Below are 16,262 nucleotides of genomic sequence, written 5' to 3'. Positions count from 1 at the left end.
GTATGTATAGGGTCGTAGGGCTGTAGAAGTGAAACTGAGGATAGCGGGAGAGAGAGAGAGGTATGTTTAGTCTGTAAAGTGTGCTTTGTGCATGCTCTCCATGAACTGTGTTGCTAACATTGATGTTGTGAGATGGTATTTGGAAAGTCGCTAACCCCCTCTGAGGCCTTTAGTTTCCCACACTGCCTTCCCATGCTTCATAGTTGTACATGGCTATAAATAAAGCTCCACTCCTCCAGGCACATTGGATAAACTGGTCCAGAGATGCACATGGACCGTTATTAGCCAAGGTCATTAGCCTTTGCCAAAAATGCTTTAATGGAGCATAGTAGAGTGCTTGAGAGGCCGATTTAGATAACAATGTCTGAGATATTACATTAGATCTCTGCAGAGGGGTTAGGCTGACTTAACAACTTTTTTCATCATTTGCATTCTTGCATTACTATAGTGTTAGGTTGATGTTCTTCAAAAATCTGATTGGTTTGGAGGAATAGAAATATAGGAAGGTTGTTCCTGGACCAATACAAGTGGTAATTCAGGAAAACATTCTACTTGGCAAACTTTCAGTGACCATTAAGAAGATCTATCTTGCTGAGCAAGATTCTCTTCAAACTGTTGCTCAGTTTTCTCTATCAGGTCGTGACAGAGTATAGACGCAGACAGTTTACACCCAGGCCCGAAAAATACTTTACATCAGTACGTGTACTATTGTATGCAGATGCGAGCACTTGAACATGGTTTGGTTGAACATACTTGACGTGCATTTTATGGTATTGTGGCAGTAACAAAACCTCAGTACTCAATAGGGTGATAAGAGTTACCTTCAAATGTCTTAGCCATTAAACTGGATGTGTTATTATTAAGGTAAGTTGCTATAAATGTATTGACTAACTTACTTGTTTGACATTATTCTCTTCAATCTGTTGCTCTGCCATGGCAGTAGTTGACTTCAAAGAGAAAACTCATAGAAGTAGACAATTTTACACTATTGTCTGCTATATAGGCCCTTGCGGCAGTGTTGTTGAATGCAACGCATCCCTGTATTGTGTTTTGAGTTGCCATCTGATACATTTTGGACTGCAACAATGCACAAATTTGAGCTTGCGTAGCTAGAAGCATCTGCAATTACATACCCGCGTTGAGTATTTTTCAGCCTAAATGCCTGCTATAGTGCCCTTTTGCGCCAATGTTGTGAGTGTATTGCTTAACTACGTTGGGTTATAAATTGTGTTCTGACATTCCAGAGTCCAGCTGCACATGAAATCAAGCTTGCATTGAGGAGGCTGCTTCAACACACTTCTGTAGAGTATGTTTCAGGCCTCAGTGTGGGAAAGATCATAAGTGGAGTGGCTTGGGGATTCAGGGTTTTACATGTTTCATCCACTGCTTGTTTTTCTTTCTGCTTATGCCACCCAGTAGCAACACCACATGCACAGACTGCTGTCTTTGTCCAGACATCTGTGAACCATTGTTCAGCATTGTAATTTGTGTCACTAGTAGAAATGTTTTGCATGTTAATTATTCAATGTCCTTTTATTTGTGCTTTCCGTTATCACACAGCTGTACCCCCCTCCTTTTTACGAGTAGTAGTTTGCTAATCTCATTTGACTTCCATTTTTCTATTTGTAAATATCTGTCTGTATTATACTGTATAATTGTCTGTGTTTTCAAATTATTGGATGAGTTTAAATTGACGTTCAAACATATCCCCCCCACTCTTTGGGAGATGATAATTTTATTTTAAAACGAAAAAGTTTTGTTTTGCTTGTCCATGGAGCAAAAACAATGTTAAAATATAACTGCAAGCAGCAATTAACAGGGTTAAAGCATTAAGAGCCTTTAAGTACATATCCACCTGATATAAAGTATCAATTAAACAGTCCATATGCACCTAAAACAATGATAAAGTGCCTACATTTTCAGAATCATCAGGTTAGGTAGCCTGGAGATGTGGCATTTTTCACATTCCTGACTGTTATAGCGCCACAAAGAGGCAAAGGTGCACAATTTGTTTTCATGTGACTTCAGATGGCTTTGATTTGGTGATCTCATTCCGTTCATGAGTTATAACCATTTAAGCAAAAGTCACCACTCCCGCCAAGTACGTTTTGGTGCACCGTTTGGGCAAACGGCCTAAAAGTAGTTTGAAAAAGTAGATAAAATGGTAAATAATCTTAAATACTTAACAAAAGATGTCATTCACACCAATGGTTCTTGAGGCAAAGTTGTTCAGAATAAAGAGATCGATCACATGGTATGAATAACGTGTGTCTACCACATATCATTCCAATTGCCTTTTCTAACCCTATCTAACAGTTGCAAAAATTTTAGATAGAGGAAATGCAATCTCATAAATTTTGATGGCACCTTGGATAAAGACACTGTATGCAAAATTTTAAGTCGATTGGACCAACGTTTCAATAGTTGAAGCCATTTTTTTATTTTTAATTATTATAGTGCCACCAACAGGTAAAGACATGCACATTTTAGAGGGTGTCCTCCGAAGGACCCCATACATATGTGTACCAAATTTGGTGATTATCTAATTTTGTTCATGAGTTATAACCATTTTAGTAAAAGTGGCCACGCCTACTATGTACATTTTGGCTTAATGTTTGACAATAAAACAAAAGTTAAAATTCCTTTGACTTTTCATATTGAGATTCTGCTGAATCTTTCTCTACTCGTTCGTTTTTGATCTGGTGAACGGTGTAGGAATATTATTATTTTTTTAAACAATCCAAAATAGCAGAAAAATGAAAGGGCGGGGCAAAAATTTAACAGTTGACAAAACTATTCATCATGAAGCAAGGAAACAATAATTTTGTTTCTAGCACTTACGGTTTAAGAGTTATGGCCCAAAAAGTAACTTTTCTTTGTTTTGTTTTTTCTCTATAGCGCCACCTATACCGATCAGGCTGATTCCATGCATATGGCTAGCCAGCCGGAGCACTACAGTTCCCCAAAGTTTCAAGTCTCTAGGCCTTAAACCTCATCCTAACCAGATGCAATGCGATTAGATTCCAGGGACAAGCTGTCTGTCTGTCCACACTACGCAACACCACAATATTCATACACTAAAATTAGGATAATTGACAATAAAATGCAGAAAACAGAGCAATCTCAGACAATCTCAGACAGTCTGTTTATAGAATGAAACTCATTTTCTCACTAAAGCTCCGGATGGGCATTCGCTTTCTACAGCAAGCCTAGAGGGGATAAATACACAATCACACACATATACAGGGAAAAGTCACTTTATTAATGGGATTCTTATTCAGACTGTTACAATTGTTTATGTTCACGCAGTACTCCTGTTGTTATTTCGCTGATCTCCACGTGAGCCTGTATGTCTCATGTACAAAATCAAGTTGTTCTGAACCAGCTAGTGAGATGTCGACTTTGATTATTCTTTTTGCAGTATATTAAAGACCCATTTGGTGACTGTTGGCGTGACATTGCAGAAATGGAAACCATTTCAACAATAGAAAGCCCTATCACTGTAACCCGTTGTGTGTCATGGCTGGTTAGGACAAAAACTCTGATTAACATGAAAAAGATACCTTTTATCTCGTGGTGTGGCGTCGCATCTGGTGTTACGGTTTGGTCTGCACGATCAGTTTTAGGGCAGAATAAGTTCAATAGGGTTTCAGCCCTTCGGGCTTGAACCCCTAAAAAAGGACTGCAAGTGGTAATGCTGATATGACTAGCGACCCCTTACATGCCTTTCACAAATCAGATAAAAGTTTGTCACAACATTAATATTCATAAGTCATGAACTGTTCCTATGCCCCTGCTGATAAACAGTTATTTTTGTTATGGCTAAACATTTTTTTTATAAATCTACAAGTTATTGTAATATATAATGAATACCTAAGCATCATTTTGGAGGATGCGCCTTCTTTTCAGGTGGGCTTGTTTTACTCTGCTTTGAGCATCAATGAAATGATGTCATGGAAACGGTTATGTGCAGAGTAGAGCCCAAGACTCTTTCAGTCATTGGCTGAGCCGAATCCACACACACTCTTGCCTTTGGGGGCTGTGCTGGCTGCATATTTTCAGTCACTCTCTAACAGAAGAGACAATAGAAGGTCCATTTATCTTTTCCAAACATTGAGTTCTGATATCCAGTGGTTCTGAGACATGGTATGTAATTTTTGATTTGTGAATTCATCTTCAATGCCTGATAATGCTATTCTAAGTGATTTATGCAATTCTAGTCATTCAATGGATATTTACATTCAAGTCATGGTGGATATTTTAGTTTCTTAATTTAGTCATTAAGCATGTGAATATGGTTGTAATTATCTGCGCATACTGTTATTGGTTAGGGATGCACTGATATGGAATTCATGAGCCGATACGATAATTAACCTTTTTTTGTTTTATTTATTATTTTTAAATGTATCTTTCAACCTGGAACTGCCAATTAATTAATTAAAAGCTACTCATCTTGGAAACTCTTAACTGCTACTATTTAAGGTTTGGCAGATGTACATGAACCAGAAACAATACACTTTCACAGGGATGGATTAATAACCGGGCCAATGGGGCCAGTGCCCAGGGACACTTGACTGCCCGGGGGGCCCTGGGCTTTAAGGTTGCGCAATCCAGTTTGGCAAACCCTTACATGAAAACCCATCAACAATGAAAATGAACCCCCCACCCCATCCCGCTCAACAACTTTTTGCCATTAAAACGTTTTATTCAGTAAAGAAATTCACTGCATAACTAATCCTTTTGTTATCAAGTGTTTTTCATGGTCTAAAAATCCTTAAAAAAAGATATTTGTAGCTTCTCAAGTAAATGTAAGATATTTAGACTTGCTTTAAGAGAATGTATCTTAAATAAGAATATTCTGTGTATTATATTCAACATTCTCAAACAAAATTTTTCATCTTCTGCAGAATAGTTGCTAAAGAAAATGTACATTGTTTTTAGATATTTATATTGGAAATTAAAAACAAATCAAAAACATCATATTTTGTTGTAGTGTATAATGGGGCGAAGACTTCCCTCTCTCACCTTTTCTGTTCACTTCAATCCATCGTTAACTCAAAAACAAAAAATATATATATTATTTTTATTATTTCTTTATAATATTCGTATTAATAAAGCTGCATATTTCCAATTTTCTTCACGATGAGAAATGCACAGTGACACATATACTGTATTATGATGCAATAAGTTGTGAGTCATCACGTTATAATCTAGCTGCAGCAAGTGCAGGCTCGAGAGAAGAGTGTGTCCGCGACTGAGTGTGCATCAGCTGGGTGCAGTTTCAGTCTCCCCCCTTAGATCGGGACACTTCACACAACTCTTAGAAGCGCTGACCGCACAGAAATGCCAGTTTTGGCCACCATCATTAGAGTTTAATATGATGTCATGTTACGTTAATTGAGATCAAATGACTATTCGACAATTATGTTTTTGCCGACAATTTTATATTGTCAATGTTGTTGATAACGTCGACTAATTGTCTAATGACCTCAAAATATTTTTTTGGTTTGAGAGAAAGGTCTTCGCTAGTGTTAAAAGGGGAAAAATGCATGCTGACAGGAAGTGCTTACATCTGCGTGCAGAGGTGTTGGTGTTGCTATAGAGAACCAGGCAGGTAAGGACCTGATCAGGAAGTTCAGATGAAGCTGGTGGTGGAAGAAGGAGCCAGAAAGAGGTCATGAATTTCAGGCTTCTCACTTGAATTAACTGCTGCAGTTGTTGTTCACCAAAGCAAATATTTCATCTTTGAAATCAGAGCCAGGAAAAACCTGTTGCCTTCCAAGCATTTGGCCTGTCTCACTGCTTGATATTCAGTCAAAGTGAGCTTTTTTGTAAAGCCACAGTTTTCAAACTGGGAGGCATGGTGAATAAATTCACCAAGTAAAATAAAAAGATAAATAAAAACAATTAAAGTGTATTGTGAAGATAAATTCTATTCTGCCCCTGTAGACATGGTATATTGTGGGAGAAACCATACTGGAGTTTAAGACTTTGAAACCCCCTATTTAAAGGGTTTAAAATGGTTTATATTTTCATTTACCTTTATGCATTTGGCAGACACTTTTATCCAAAGCGACTTAGTGCACTTATTACAGGGACAATTCCCCAGAGCAACCTGGAGTTAAGTGCCTTGCTCAAGGACACAATGGTGGTGGCTGTGGGGATCGAACCAGCAACCTTCTGATTAACAGTTATGTGCTTTAGCCAACTACGCCACCACCACTCTACAAAAATTGTTTACCAAAAAAATTACAATTCTGTCATTTACTCGCATCATTACAAATAGCTTTCTTCTGAGGAAATTTTGAAGAATATACTGGCCACTCTTTTCCATATAATGAATGTGAATCAGGACTGGGACTGTCAAAAAAAAAAAAGCACCATAAATGTAATCTATTATGACTGAGTCTGAGGCTTGTGCTTGCTTGTCTATGTGTAAATGGGTTTGTGCTTAATTTTATCTTAATTGTTGTTGTCCCTGAATAGCCACTTAAGTTTAGAGCCTTGTGAAATAGTGTATTAGTCTAGAGCCATTAAACAGGGTTTTGACTTGCTCTGTTCATCTGTCTTTCCTATTTATACAGTCGTGGCTGATTGCAGAAGATGTAGTTTCACTTGCAAATACAGTCTCATCTCTACTGCAGTGTAATGCTGTTTGAGTAGTATCAGTAGCAGTTGATCACGGTCTCCGATGTTATTCCCCTATTGTTTTTTTGACTATTATGATTATTTTGTATTGTGAATTATATATATATATTTTTTTAATGAAAATATAGTAACTGCCCACTTTTGTTTTGTTTTTTTTTTGCCGTCTTGGCTCCGGAAGTATTTTTCTATCAGGAAGACCCGCAGACTGAGTGAAATAAGATGACATTTATTTGATGAATGTAAAACAGAAATGTAATGTCTCTCTTTGGCGTAAACCCCGTCTGGCAGTCCAAAGTTGTAGTACTCTGAACCGTCATATCCTGCCGGAGATAGAAGGCAGGGGCGAGGAGCCTACCCCACAGGATGGGACTCAACTGGTGGTGGTGGGTTGGTGGAGGTTGCCTCACTGAGCAGACTTATAAGAGTGGTGGTGGCGTAGGGGACTAAAGCACATGACTGTTAATCAGAAGGTCGGTGGTTCGATCCCCACAACCACCACCATTGTGTCCTTGAGCAAGACACTTAATCCAAGTTGCTCCGGGGGGATTGTCCCTGTAATAAGTGCACTGTAAGTCGCTTAACATTGTCCCTGTAATAAGTGCACTGTAAGTCGCTTTGGATAAAAGCGTCTGCCAAATGCATAAATGTAATGTTATAAAGCAATGGCTTACATGTGATTGGCTAGCGGTTACCTAGCTAATGGTGTAATGATGTACGCCTGCTAGTCTTCCTGCTAGAACTATGCTGCACTGACATTTCCCATAGGTATCTCATAAAGTACTTCATAAAAGAGTACTAAGCCATGAACCAACCCAACCAGCTCTGAGGTGAATCACAAAATTAGGGCTGGGTATTGACACAGATTACCCAATTCGATTCCAATTCACATGCTATTAGGGTATTATTCAATTATAAATAATTGTATCTAATCATATACATTTTTAGACAAATGAAGATCAAGATGCATCGGAAAATAAAAAATTGAACCCAGCCAACAAAATTACAAACTTTGAATTAAAGCAAAAATGTATTTGACATAGTACTTGAACTACAATCTCATGAAGCATCACGAATGGTGTAATCAAATTAAAAACAAAGAAAAAATATAACTCCATTGATTTAGTTATAAGTATGGAATCAATTAATGCTTAATCAAAAAATTCTGATATCTACAAATGCATAAGCAGTTTGAGAGTGAAGGGAGACCAACTTGATTGTGTCAAATAATGGGTGGTTGCTAAAGAGCTCTTTTGCCACGGTTTGTTTGGCGCAATTCTCAGATTGGTGGACTTCTACCTGTAAGATCATGGGTGTTGTAGTTATTCACAACAAATTAAATTTTAATATATTTTTTAAATGTTTTAAGTTAAAACACAGACTGATGCCGGTATCAGAAGTATATTCCATTGATTAACAACCTCTGATTTCAATATAGATTTGTCTTTTAAAGGTTTATTTACCTGCTAAACCTGGCTGTTGTGCTCTACTAAGAACATACTTTGATACGGTTAAAAAGACATCCAAAATTATTATTATTTTTTTTAATTGAAATTAAAATAAGCCAAATTTAAATCAACTAAATAAAATTTACTGTAATGTTTTCTCAGATTACAGTAATGAGAACATGATTTTCCCACTCTACAATACTGAGACTGCAAGAAGTCTGCTAGCGTTGTTCGCTTCAATATGTGTGTGCGCTATTCGGTTCTGTCTGTATTGTGTTAGTGCAGTATTACAGTTTTCAGTGATTTCAGAGCGGTTCTTTGCTCCACAATTCCATCTCGTGTTCAGAATAACAGATGTGCTCTGAGTTATGATTCCCTTTGTTAATTTACATTTGAAGTGCTCTACGTTAACTTTAATTTCACTTGTGTAATTACATGTTTGGCCGCTACATGTTAATAAGCAAATACAGATAATACACCCCATGGCACTGGGTATTTTTGGACTGAGGAGGAGATTAGATCATACTTTATTTGTCCCATCACTGGGAAATTCTTATTGGACCCTCGTGTAACAAAAAACATGCACACAAATATCACAGGTAAAATAGTCTGCACCAGGGCACTCTAAATCTTCACCCCGATGGAAGTTACTGAAATTCATTATGGAGAATATAAGAAGGATCAGCTACTATCTTTTGTGCCTTTCTAAGAAGTGTGCCTTATATATCAACTGGAGAGACGGATAGTTGTTAACACTGATTATACAGCTGTTGCCTATGTGAACACAGACTCTTCATACAGATGTCGCCAAAATAAAAGCTTGGCGGTTTAGAACTTATTGGTTTACCTGTACTGCAAAGCAATGCAAGTTACGATTTTATAACAGTAATACTACATAATATTAGACATATATATTACTATTGTATAATAATAAGAATAAAATTCATAATTAAAGTACTATTATAATATTACAATTATATAATACTCAAGTTGACTGGGTTCCAAATAGAATGATGATGAATAGTGGGCTGAGACCCAATCACAAAGTGGACATAAATGGGATCACTGTAAATACGAGTAAGACAGTCTCTCTCTCTCTCTCTCTCTCTCTCTCTCTCTGTTTCACTGTTTTATTTATTATGTTGTTTGTGGTCTAATTGAAAGGTCCAATTTTTGTTCTTTTTAAGATGACTGAAGTGTGAACCCCAAAGAGTAGCCTTTTTATTGCCATTAGAACATGGGCAAAATATTACCAAACTTTGTTTCTCATATCGCAGTTTAAATCGGATTATTTTTCAAAATAATCTCTTAAGACTTTTTGTCCAAATCAGGCAGCCCTAGCCTTCTTTTCATTATTCTTATTTTTTTCTTTTGATTCTGGGAGATATGACCCTGACATATTCTTGATGGGGTTTGTTTGATTCACCCCATATATTACTAATAACACCATAATGAGACTTGCATTAATTTGTTCCACTCTCCAACAAGTTTTGTCATCAGCCTCTGCTTATCTTATTAATGGTTAAAGTTCAACCTACCTGACTGAAAAAACCCTGAACCTTATCTCAACTGAATGACAAAAAACGTGTGCAGTCTAGTTCAGAGAAAAGAATGACAATGCATCCTCTGGTGGTTTTGCTTTGTGCCAAGATTGCATCTCCAATAAAGTATATAATCTGATCTTGTTTTTGTTTTTTCTAATTGCAGATTGATTTTCTTCTGTCTGAACACTTGAATCAAGTTTGCATCAAACTGGGCAGAGGAGAATCTAAATGAACCAGAAAGCTTTTTGGACTTGTTAAAAGAAAGCAACTTTCTTATTAATACACATCACCGTCACTCAAGCAGATTGTACAACTGGGTTTGCAAGTTGTAGAGACAAAGATGCCCATCTTAAAGCAGTTGGTATCAGGCTCATCTCAGACTAAGCGGCGCTCTCGTATGGACCTCACTACTGAGATGATCAGCGCTCCCTTGGGGGACTTCCGGCACACCATGCACGTAGGACGCAGTGGGGAAGCTTTTGGGGACACCTCTTTCCTCAGCACTCGATCTGGAGAGCCATCGCAAGAGGGCCACACCTATCCTCGCTCTCCAAAACCGGGACTGCTCTCTCGTACCTTCCGGAGCAGCAAGCGCTCGCAGTCCATCACCAGAGTAGACCAGCATGAGAGCACCCTCCTTTCTCCTAGTGGGTCACCTAACTGTGTAAAAAATGCCATGTCCCTGCCCTTCCTCAACAATGAAGAGGGACAAGATGGAGATGGCAGGATGCTCAAGAGCTTGAATTCCAGCCCCTCCAATGGAGCTTCTGCTAATGCATTGGACCTGGAGCTCCATGAGAAGCACTTTGGGGTGTTGACAGAACTACGTCCTTCACCATCTTACAATGGGGGAGGTATGAAGAAGGCTGAATCTGTGATGTCATTCCATATTGACCTTGGGCCCTCTATGCTAGGCGACATCCTAGGGGTTATGGAGAAGGAAGAGGATGACCAAGGGTTCGAGGAAGGAAAGAGCAGTGAAGGACATGCTTCACCCCTTCCCAGCAATCATGGAGGAGTGGAAGAGGATGAGGAGATGAGGGAGGATGTAGTCAAACAAGAAATACCTGAGGAGTTTGTGGTTCACGATGAGGAACCCATGAGGGCTCCCAGTTCCGTTGACCTTGAGATCCAGAGTGAAGGCACCAGCACTCCAGAACCATACCACAAACACCTGCATCATGCTGACAGCTGCTCAGTCTCCAGCTCAGGTTCTGCTGCCATGGAGGAGAAACCAACCTGTCAGGCTTATGAAGAAGACATGGGTAGTACAGACAACGCCGGCCACCTGGACAATGAACCAGCCTTCTCTTCCTTCATAGAGGATGAGGACGATGAGATCAGAGTATGAACACTACAATAAGGAAACATTTATGGGGATGGAGACACCAAATTTGAGTCTTCTGACATTGTATAAAAGAAACTATTAGAATTCCTGCTGGGTTCTAATTGTGAAGTAGGGGTGTAGGTGCAAGACGTCAAAGCTGGACAGATGCCTCAGTCTCCTTTGTGACTGTAGAGAGAAGTTGGGGAGACTGCTTCAGCTCAGAAACCAAAGCCATCTGTCACACTACTTACCAACTGTAAGAAGCACAGCTGGATGTGTTTACATTCAGACAGAAGATCAGTCCAAAAGGAACGCTTTGTTTGTTCCACTGATAGCTCACTGAAACTGTAAACTGAAATGTCACTGAAACTGTAAACTTTACTTGCTCAAGCGAATGCATTTATAAGCCATTCTTCCGTTCTCCACAGTCCCATGTAATGGTGCCTAAAGATATTGGTTCTTTTTGTATTTGGAGCACTAGTGCATTAAAGTAAAACATATAATTTGCTCTGTGGCCCTGTGTATGTTAACCTTGTGCATAAAAGTGATGTATATTTTCAAATAAAAACCAGCACTCTGCCATTGCCTATATGGAAATGCTGTGCATGCAGGTAACTCTCGTGGCAAGGGATGGTCGAAAAGGCTGAGTTCTGTTTTGTCATAAACATGCTGGGGTTTGGCTTTTTTTTTTAAGCCCTACAAATAACATATCTCTAGTTTACATACAATTTAGTCATACATCTGGTAAGATGCTGTGATTATGAGAGCTACTATGATTCTTAAATGTTCTTGTGATGGAGGTCACAAACTGCAGCCGTCAGAGCTGGAATGGAGATGATTGAAAGTGGCAGATGTTGGAGAACAACTTCATTCTCCATAGGCTGGTCATGATCAACTATCGGGAAGAATGGCAACAGGTGTCCTTTCATCAAATAGCATTTTTCAGTCCATACTTGTTTTGCATTGTAGCTGTCTGTGCAGTATTTTGCATATCTCACCACTTCCTTCCTGCTCTTCATGGCATGCAAGGGAAGGCACCTAGCTCTGTTTCTCACTGGAGTTTTGATAAGTTTGGCTGTGTCACTGACAATGAATCATTTAAACAATTGTGTTCAACAAAATTGTCAAATTAAACTAAGAAGCCAGTTATGGTTGATCATATGTTCTAGTAAACATGTAATTCAGTTCTAGTAATTCTGGCATTGACTTATTACACTGGCATTGCTCCTCAGGAAGTTCAATGGGGTGGTGTGATGCACTGTTGCGCAAAGACACTAATCTACATTGATTCTGTTTGCATATTTTGAAATTTGCAGGATGTACTGTACATATAGGTCTACATATGTTGCAGATGACCATGCATAAACTAAAATTAGGCTTTTATTACAGAACCCTTTTTTGCTTTTTGTGTAACCACTCTGTATGTGAGTTAACTGCAGTAGTCTGCAAGCTTTTTGTTTCTGAATTAACTTAAGTGTCAGGCATCGTGAAGACAAGTTTTTTGTTGTCCACCTTTGGACTTTAATGTTACATCTGACAAGATTTATGGGGAATTCTCAACTGCTTCACACTAAGGGTCACTTCAGCCTTAAGCAGAAAATATATAAGTGCCAAATAGCATGTACTGCCTAGCCTGACTTCTGAGTATCATTTAACACAAGGTGACAGAATTTGCCTTCATTTTCTATTTCAGATGTAGTGCCAAAAGATCCATCATAATTTGATTACTGTGGGCAAATATGCTTAGCAAAAATGTATCTAATTTGCTTTCATATGATCCACACAGAGAGCGAGAAAGAGAAAAACATGCTGTTAGCAATTCACAAAAATTTGCATAGCCTTGTTCTTGCAGTCATTTTTAAATGTGGGAAGATAAAAATAAGCAAAAAAGATGTTGGAAATCTGTTTATTCCTGAAACTGTAAGGCTTTATGTGTGAGGTGGATTTAGCTATGTTTATCTTTGCCTTTTCGCCGTTTGTAAAACTTGTCTCGCTTATCTTTGCTAAAAAGGCTATAACTGCGTTATTTTTAAATAAAAGAAGTTGTCAGCAAAAGTGTTTCTCATTTTACAGTGTTGTCTCCTTTAATCAATAGAGATTGTGTTTATTGTCCAAGTAAATTTATAAAGGTGAAAAAACATGGACATTTTACTTGATTGACATTGATGATAAAAAGATTTTCTAATATAATTAAGAGGATTACTTCCTGTACGTGTGTCAGTTGTGGGGATGGATGAGTGGGATTTTGACTTTATTAGAGCTGTTCAGGTTTTAGTCCAAAAACCCATCATAGTTTGGTTCGTGCAGCACTCTTTATGAAAGGTTTTATTAAATCCCTATGGGAAAAATACTTCCGGAACCCAGACGGCTGAAAAGGTGAGTGGGCACTATTGCGGACCTTATTCACAGAAGCGCCATCTTTGAATTTTAATAGGAATGTCAACGAGGTTGTGAGGGATAGATGTACAGACTCTTCAATGGGTTGTACAGTTGTTTAAAGTGTTTTGGATCTTTCCGCAGATGAAACATTAAAAAAATCGATTTCCAAGAAAAAAAACTCCAGACAACATGAGTTGTGGAAAATGAGATGTGATCTGGGAGCTTTACTATGTCACTATGAACTGCACATTTTTACTGTTCCATGAGATCAATGCATGTGATGTCTAAAGGTTTATTTTGAGTCAATTTTATCGAATATAATTATTTTATTTTTTTACATATTGTAAATGTACAGTATGAAGTTCATTAATATTCTGAAAATTATCACATTTATATTTAAACAAAATACTTATTTGTCATTTTCAATTTGTACAAGCTGATTAGATGATTATAAAAAAAAAAAAAAAAGATCAATAATTGATGGTATTTTGGGTAAAAAGCCCCCCTGTGTCATGATGCTCTGTAGTTTGCCCTGTGTTTCCCCCTGGACTACATTTCCCATGATTCCCTGCCCTGCTCATTACCAACTGTTCCCTATTGTTTTCACCTGTGTTTCATTTACATAATTATCCCTTGTGTATATATTGTCCTGATGTCTGTTCACCTTTGTCGGTTGTTAATGTTTCTCCCCTGTTCATGCGCTGGTTCCAGTCCTGTTTGTTTACTTTTGCATCCTGTTTTGTATTTTATTGTATCTTCATTAATGTAGCTGCTCTTAGATCCTGCTCTCATCATCTTCCTCAATCAAGTCCTCTATTAAACTCATTGTGGGCCACATTGACTGATCTGATCACAATGGAGATTACTTTTTTATTGGGCTCAGTTGGTGGAGCGGGTCGGCCACTAATCGCAGGGTTGGTGGTTCGAATCCTGGCCCACACGACTCGACATGCCGAAGTGTCCTTAAGCAAGATACTGAACCCCAAGTTGCTCTCAATGGCAGGCTAGCATCTTGCATGGCAGCTCTGCCGTCATTGGTGTATGAATGTGTGTGTGAATGGGTGAATGAGTCACAGTGTAAAGCGCTTTGAATACCGTTAAGGTTAAAAAGGCTCTATATAAGTGCAGACCATATTTATCATTTATAACATAAGATGTCATGAAAGGCCAAATGTGTTTGAAATTAACAGGAAATTGTGTACCCTGTTCTGAAGTGGTTATTTTGAAAAAGTATTATCTTAATTTGGAAAAAAAAAAAAAAGCATCTTTTTGTCACAGAAGTATTTGTATAAGATGACAAATAAGTACACTACATCAATATAACTGCCCTGGGGGCGTTTTACCTCAAGCGTGGGTTAAAAGGCTCCCTCGCCACCTTTAAAAAGAAAAATAGCTCCATCAATATTTAATAAAAAATAAAGGTATTCTTAAATCTTGAGACAATTTGTGACCAGAAAAAAGCAAATTTTCCTTAAGGTCTGCCTTTAGTTCCGTTGTACCGTACTACGTGTAATTGAAGAGACGGTAAGCCTATCCTTCACAGCCTCGTTTGCATTCCTGTTAAAAATCAAAGATGGCGCTACTGTGAATAAGTTCATAGGCCTTGGTGCCAGCAAACCATTTGTTGAGCCTCCCCTGCACTGTACGTTTTGTGGTGATGGGAAGTGTGAATCATTTCCACTAACTGGTTTCAAACATTTTGTTTTAATGAACCGGTTGAAAAACTGCTTAAGTTAAAGAATTCGAAAAATTCAAAAATTCTTAAAAGATAAAGAAACTACTAAAGAATGTTAAGAACATGCTCTCATGTAAACATGATTTTCTTGCTTTGTCAGATTTTTTAATTAAGCAGTTTTTTGGGAGTAATCACCGTATTTGTGTGCATGTAAATGTGAGGAATTTCCATTTCCATTGATCATTAATAAATATTGGGACCCCCCTGGAATCTACGCCCCTGTTGCTTGCACTTAATTAAATTATAATTGGCTTTTAATTTAAATTCATTTAAAAGCTTTTAAATTTTATATTGAGAGATTTTGGTCTTATCGTGAACCTACAGATCAGTTACATTACACATTATATTCAGTTTTTTTTTTCTTTTCGTGGCAGCAGCAATGTTTCTTCATGCTGTGTAAATGTTAATGTTCTTCATATTTTCATAATGATCTCTTGATGTTTAGTGGAGATGTAAATTGACTCTTCAAGATTCACACATTGACTGTTCATAGGTCACTCAATCATATGTGCACGCTTCTTTTATTTGAATTTTTTATTTACTTTTCTCCCCAATATGGTATGCCCAATTACCACTACTTACTAGGTCCTCGTGGTGGCGAGGTTACTCACCTCAATTCGGGTGGCAGAGGACAAGTCTCAGTTGCATCTTATCTCGTGGCTCGCTGTACATGACACTGCTGAGACTCACAGCATGTGAAGGCTCATGCTATTCTCCGCGATCCACACGCAACTTACCAAGCACCCCATTGAGAGCGAGAATCACTAATCACGACCACAAGGAGTAACTCCATGTTACTCTACACTCCCTAGCAAATGGGCCAATTTGGTTGCTTAGGAGACCTGGCTGGAGTCACTCAGCACAGCCTGAAACTTACTCTGAAACTCTGAGTTTGTTCAACTAGCTTCATGGAACAGGCCACAGATTGTTGTTGACTCGAGAGCTGTTGACTGGGATGAACTGGTCCGAGCAGTTAATTACAAAAACAAAAAAACATCTGTAGTTGTTCTATCCAAAATGTGCAGTACTGGGCACCAGGAACGGTTTAAAAGCACCTTGGTAGTGGCTGAATGACTAAAGACAGACTCAAGGGAGCTCATTATTTGTAAATGCTCAACTGAAACCATGCTGTTAATGGAAATAGACCTCCTCCTCCATGACTGACAGACCACATGCAGCTCTCT

At 38.2% G+C, this 16,262-nt stretch overlaps 1 protein-coding gene across 1 annotated transcript in view; it reads left to right on the top strand.

Moving 5' to 3' along the window:
• The window catches only part of LOC127653120 (cdc42 effector protein 4-like), a 28,743-nt gene extending 15,732 nt beyond the window's left edge, over positions 1-13,011 (top strand). The window contains exon 2 of the mRNA XM_052139655.1: positions 9,801-13,011. Coding sequence (XP_051995615.1) covers positions 9,978-10,988 — 1,011 coding nt within the window. The 5' untranslated portion in view covers positions 9,801-9,977 and the 3' untranslated portion in view covers positions 10,989-13,011. The remainder of the gene's footprint in view (positions 1-9,800) is intronic.
• Positions 13,012-16,262: the final 3,251 nt, after the last annotated feature.

Source organism: Xyrauchen texanus, chromosome 12 (genome assembly GCF_025860055.1).
Source record: "Xyrauchen texanus isolate HMW12.3.18 chromosome 12, RBS_HiC_50CHRs, whole genome shotgun sequence".
NCBI lineage: Eukaryota > Metazoa > Chordata > Actinopteri > Cypriniformes > Catostomidae > Xyrauchen > Xyrauchen texanus.
This window is presented reverse-complemented; position numbering and strand designations above follow the sequence as displayed.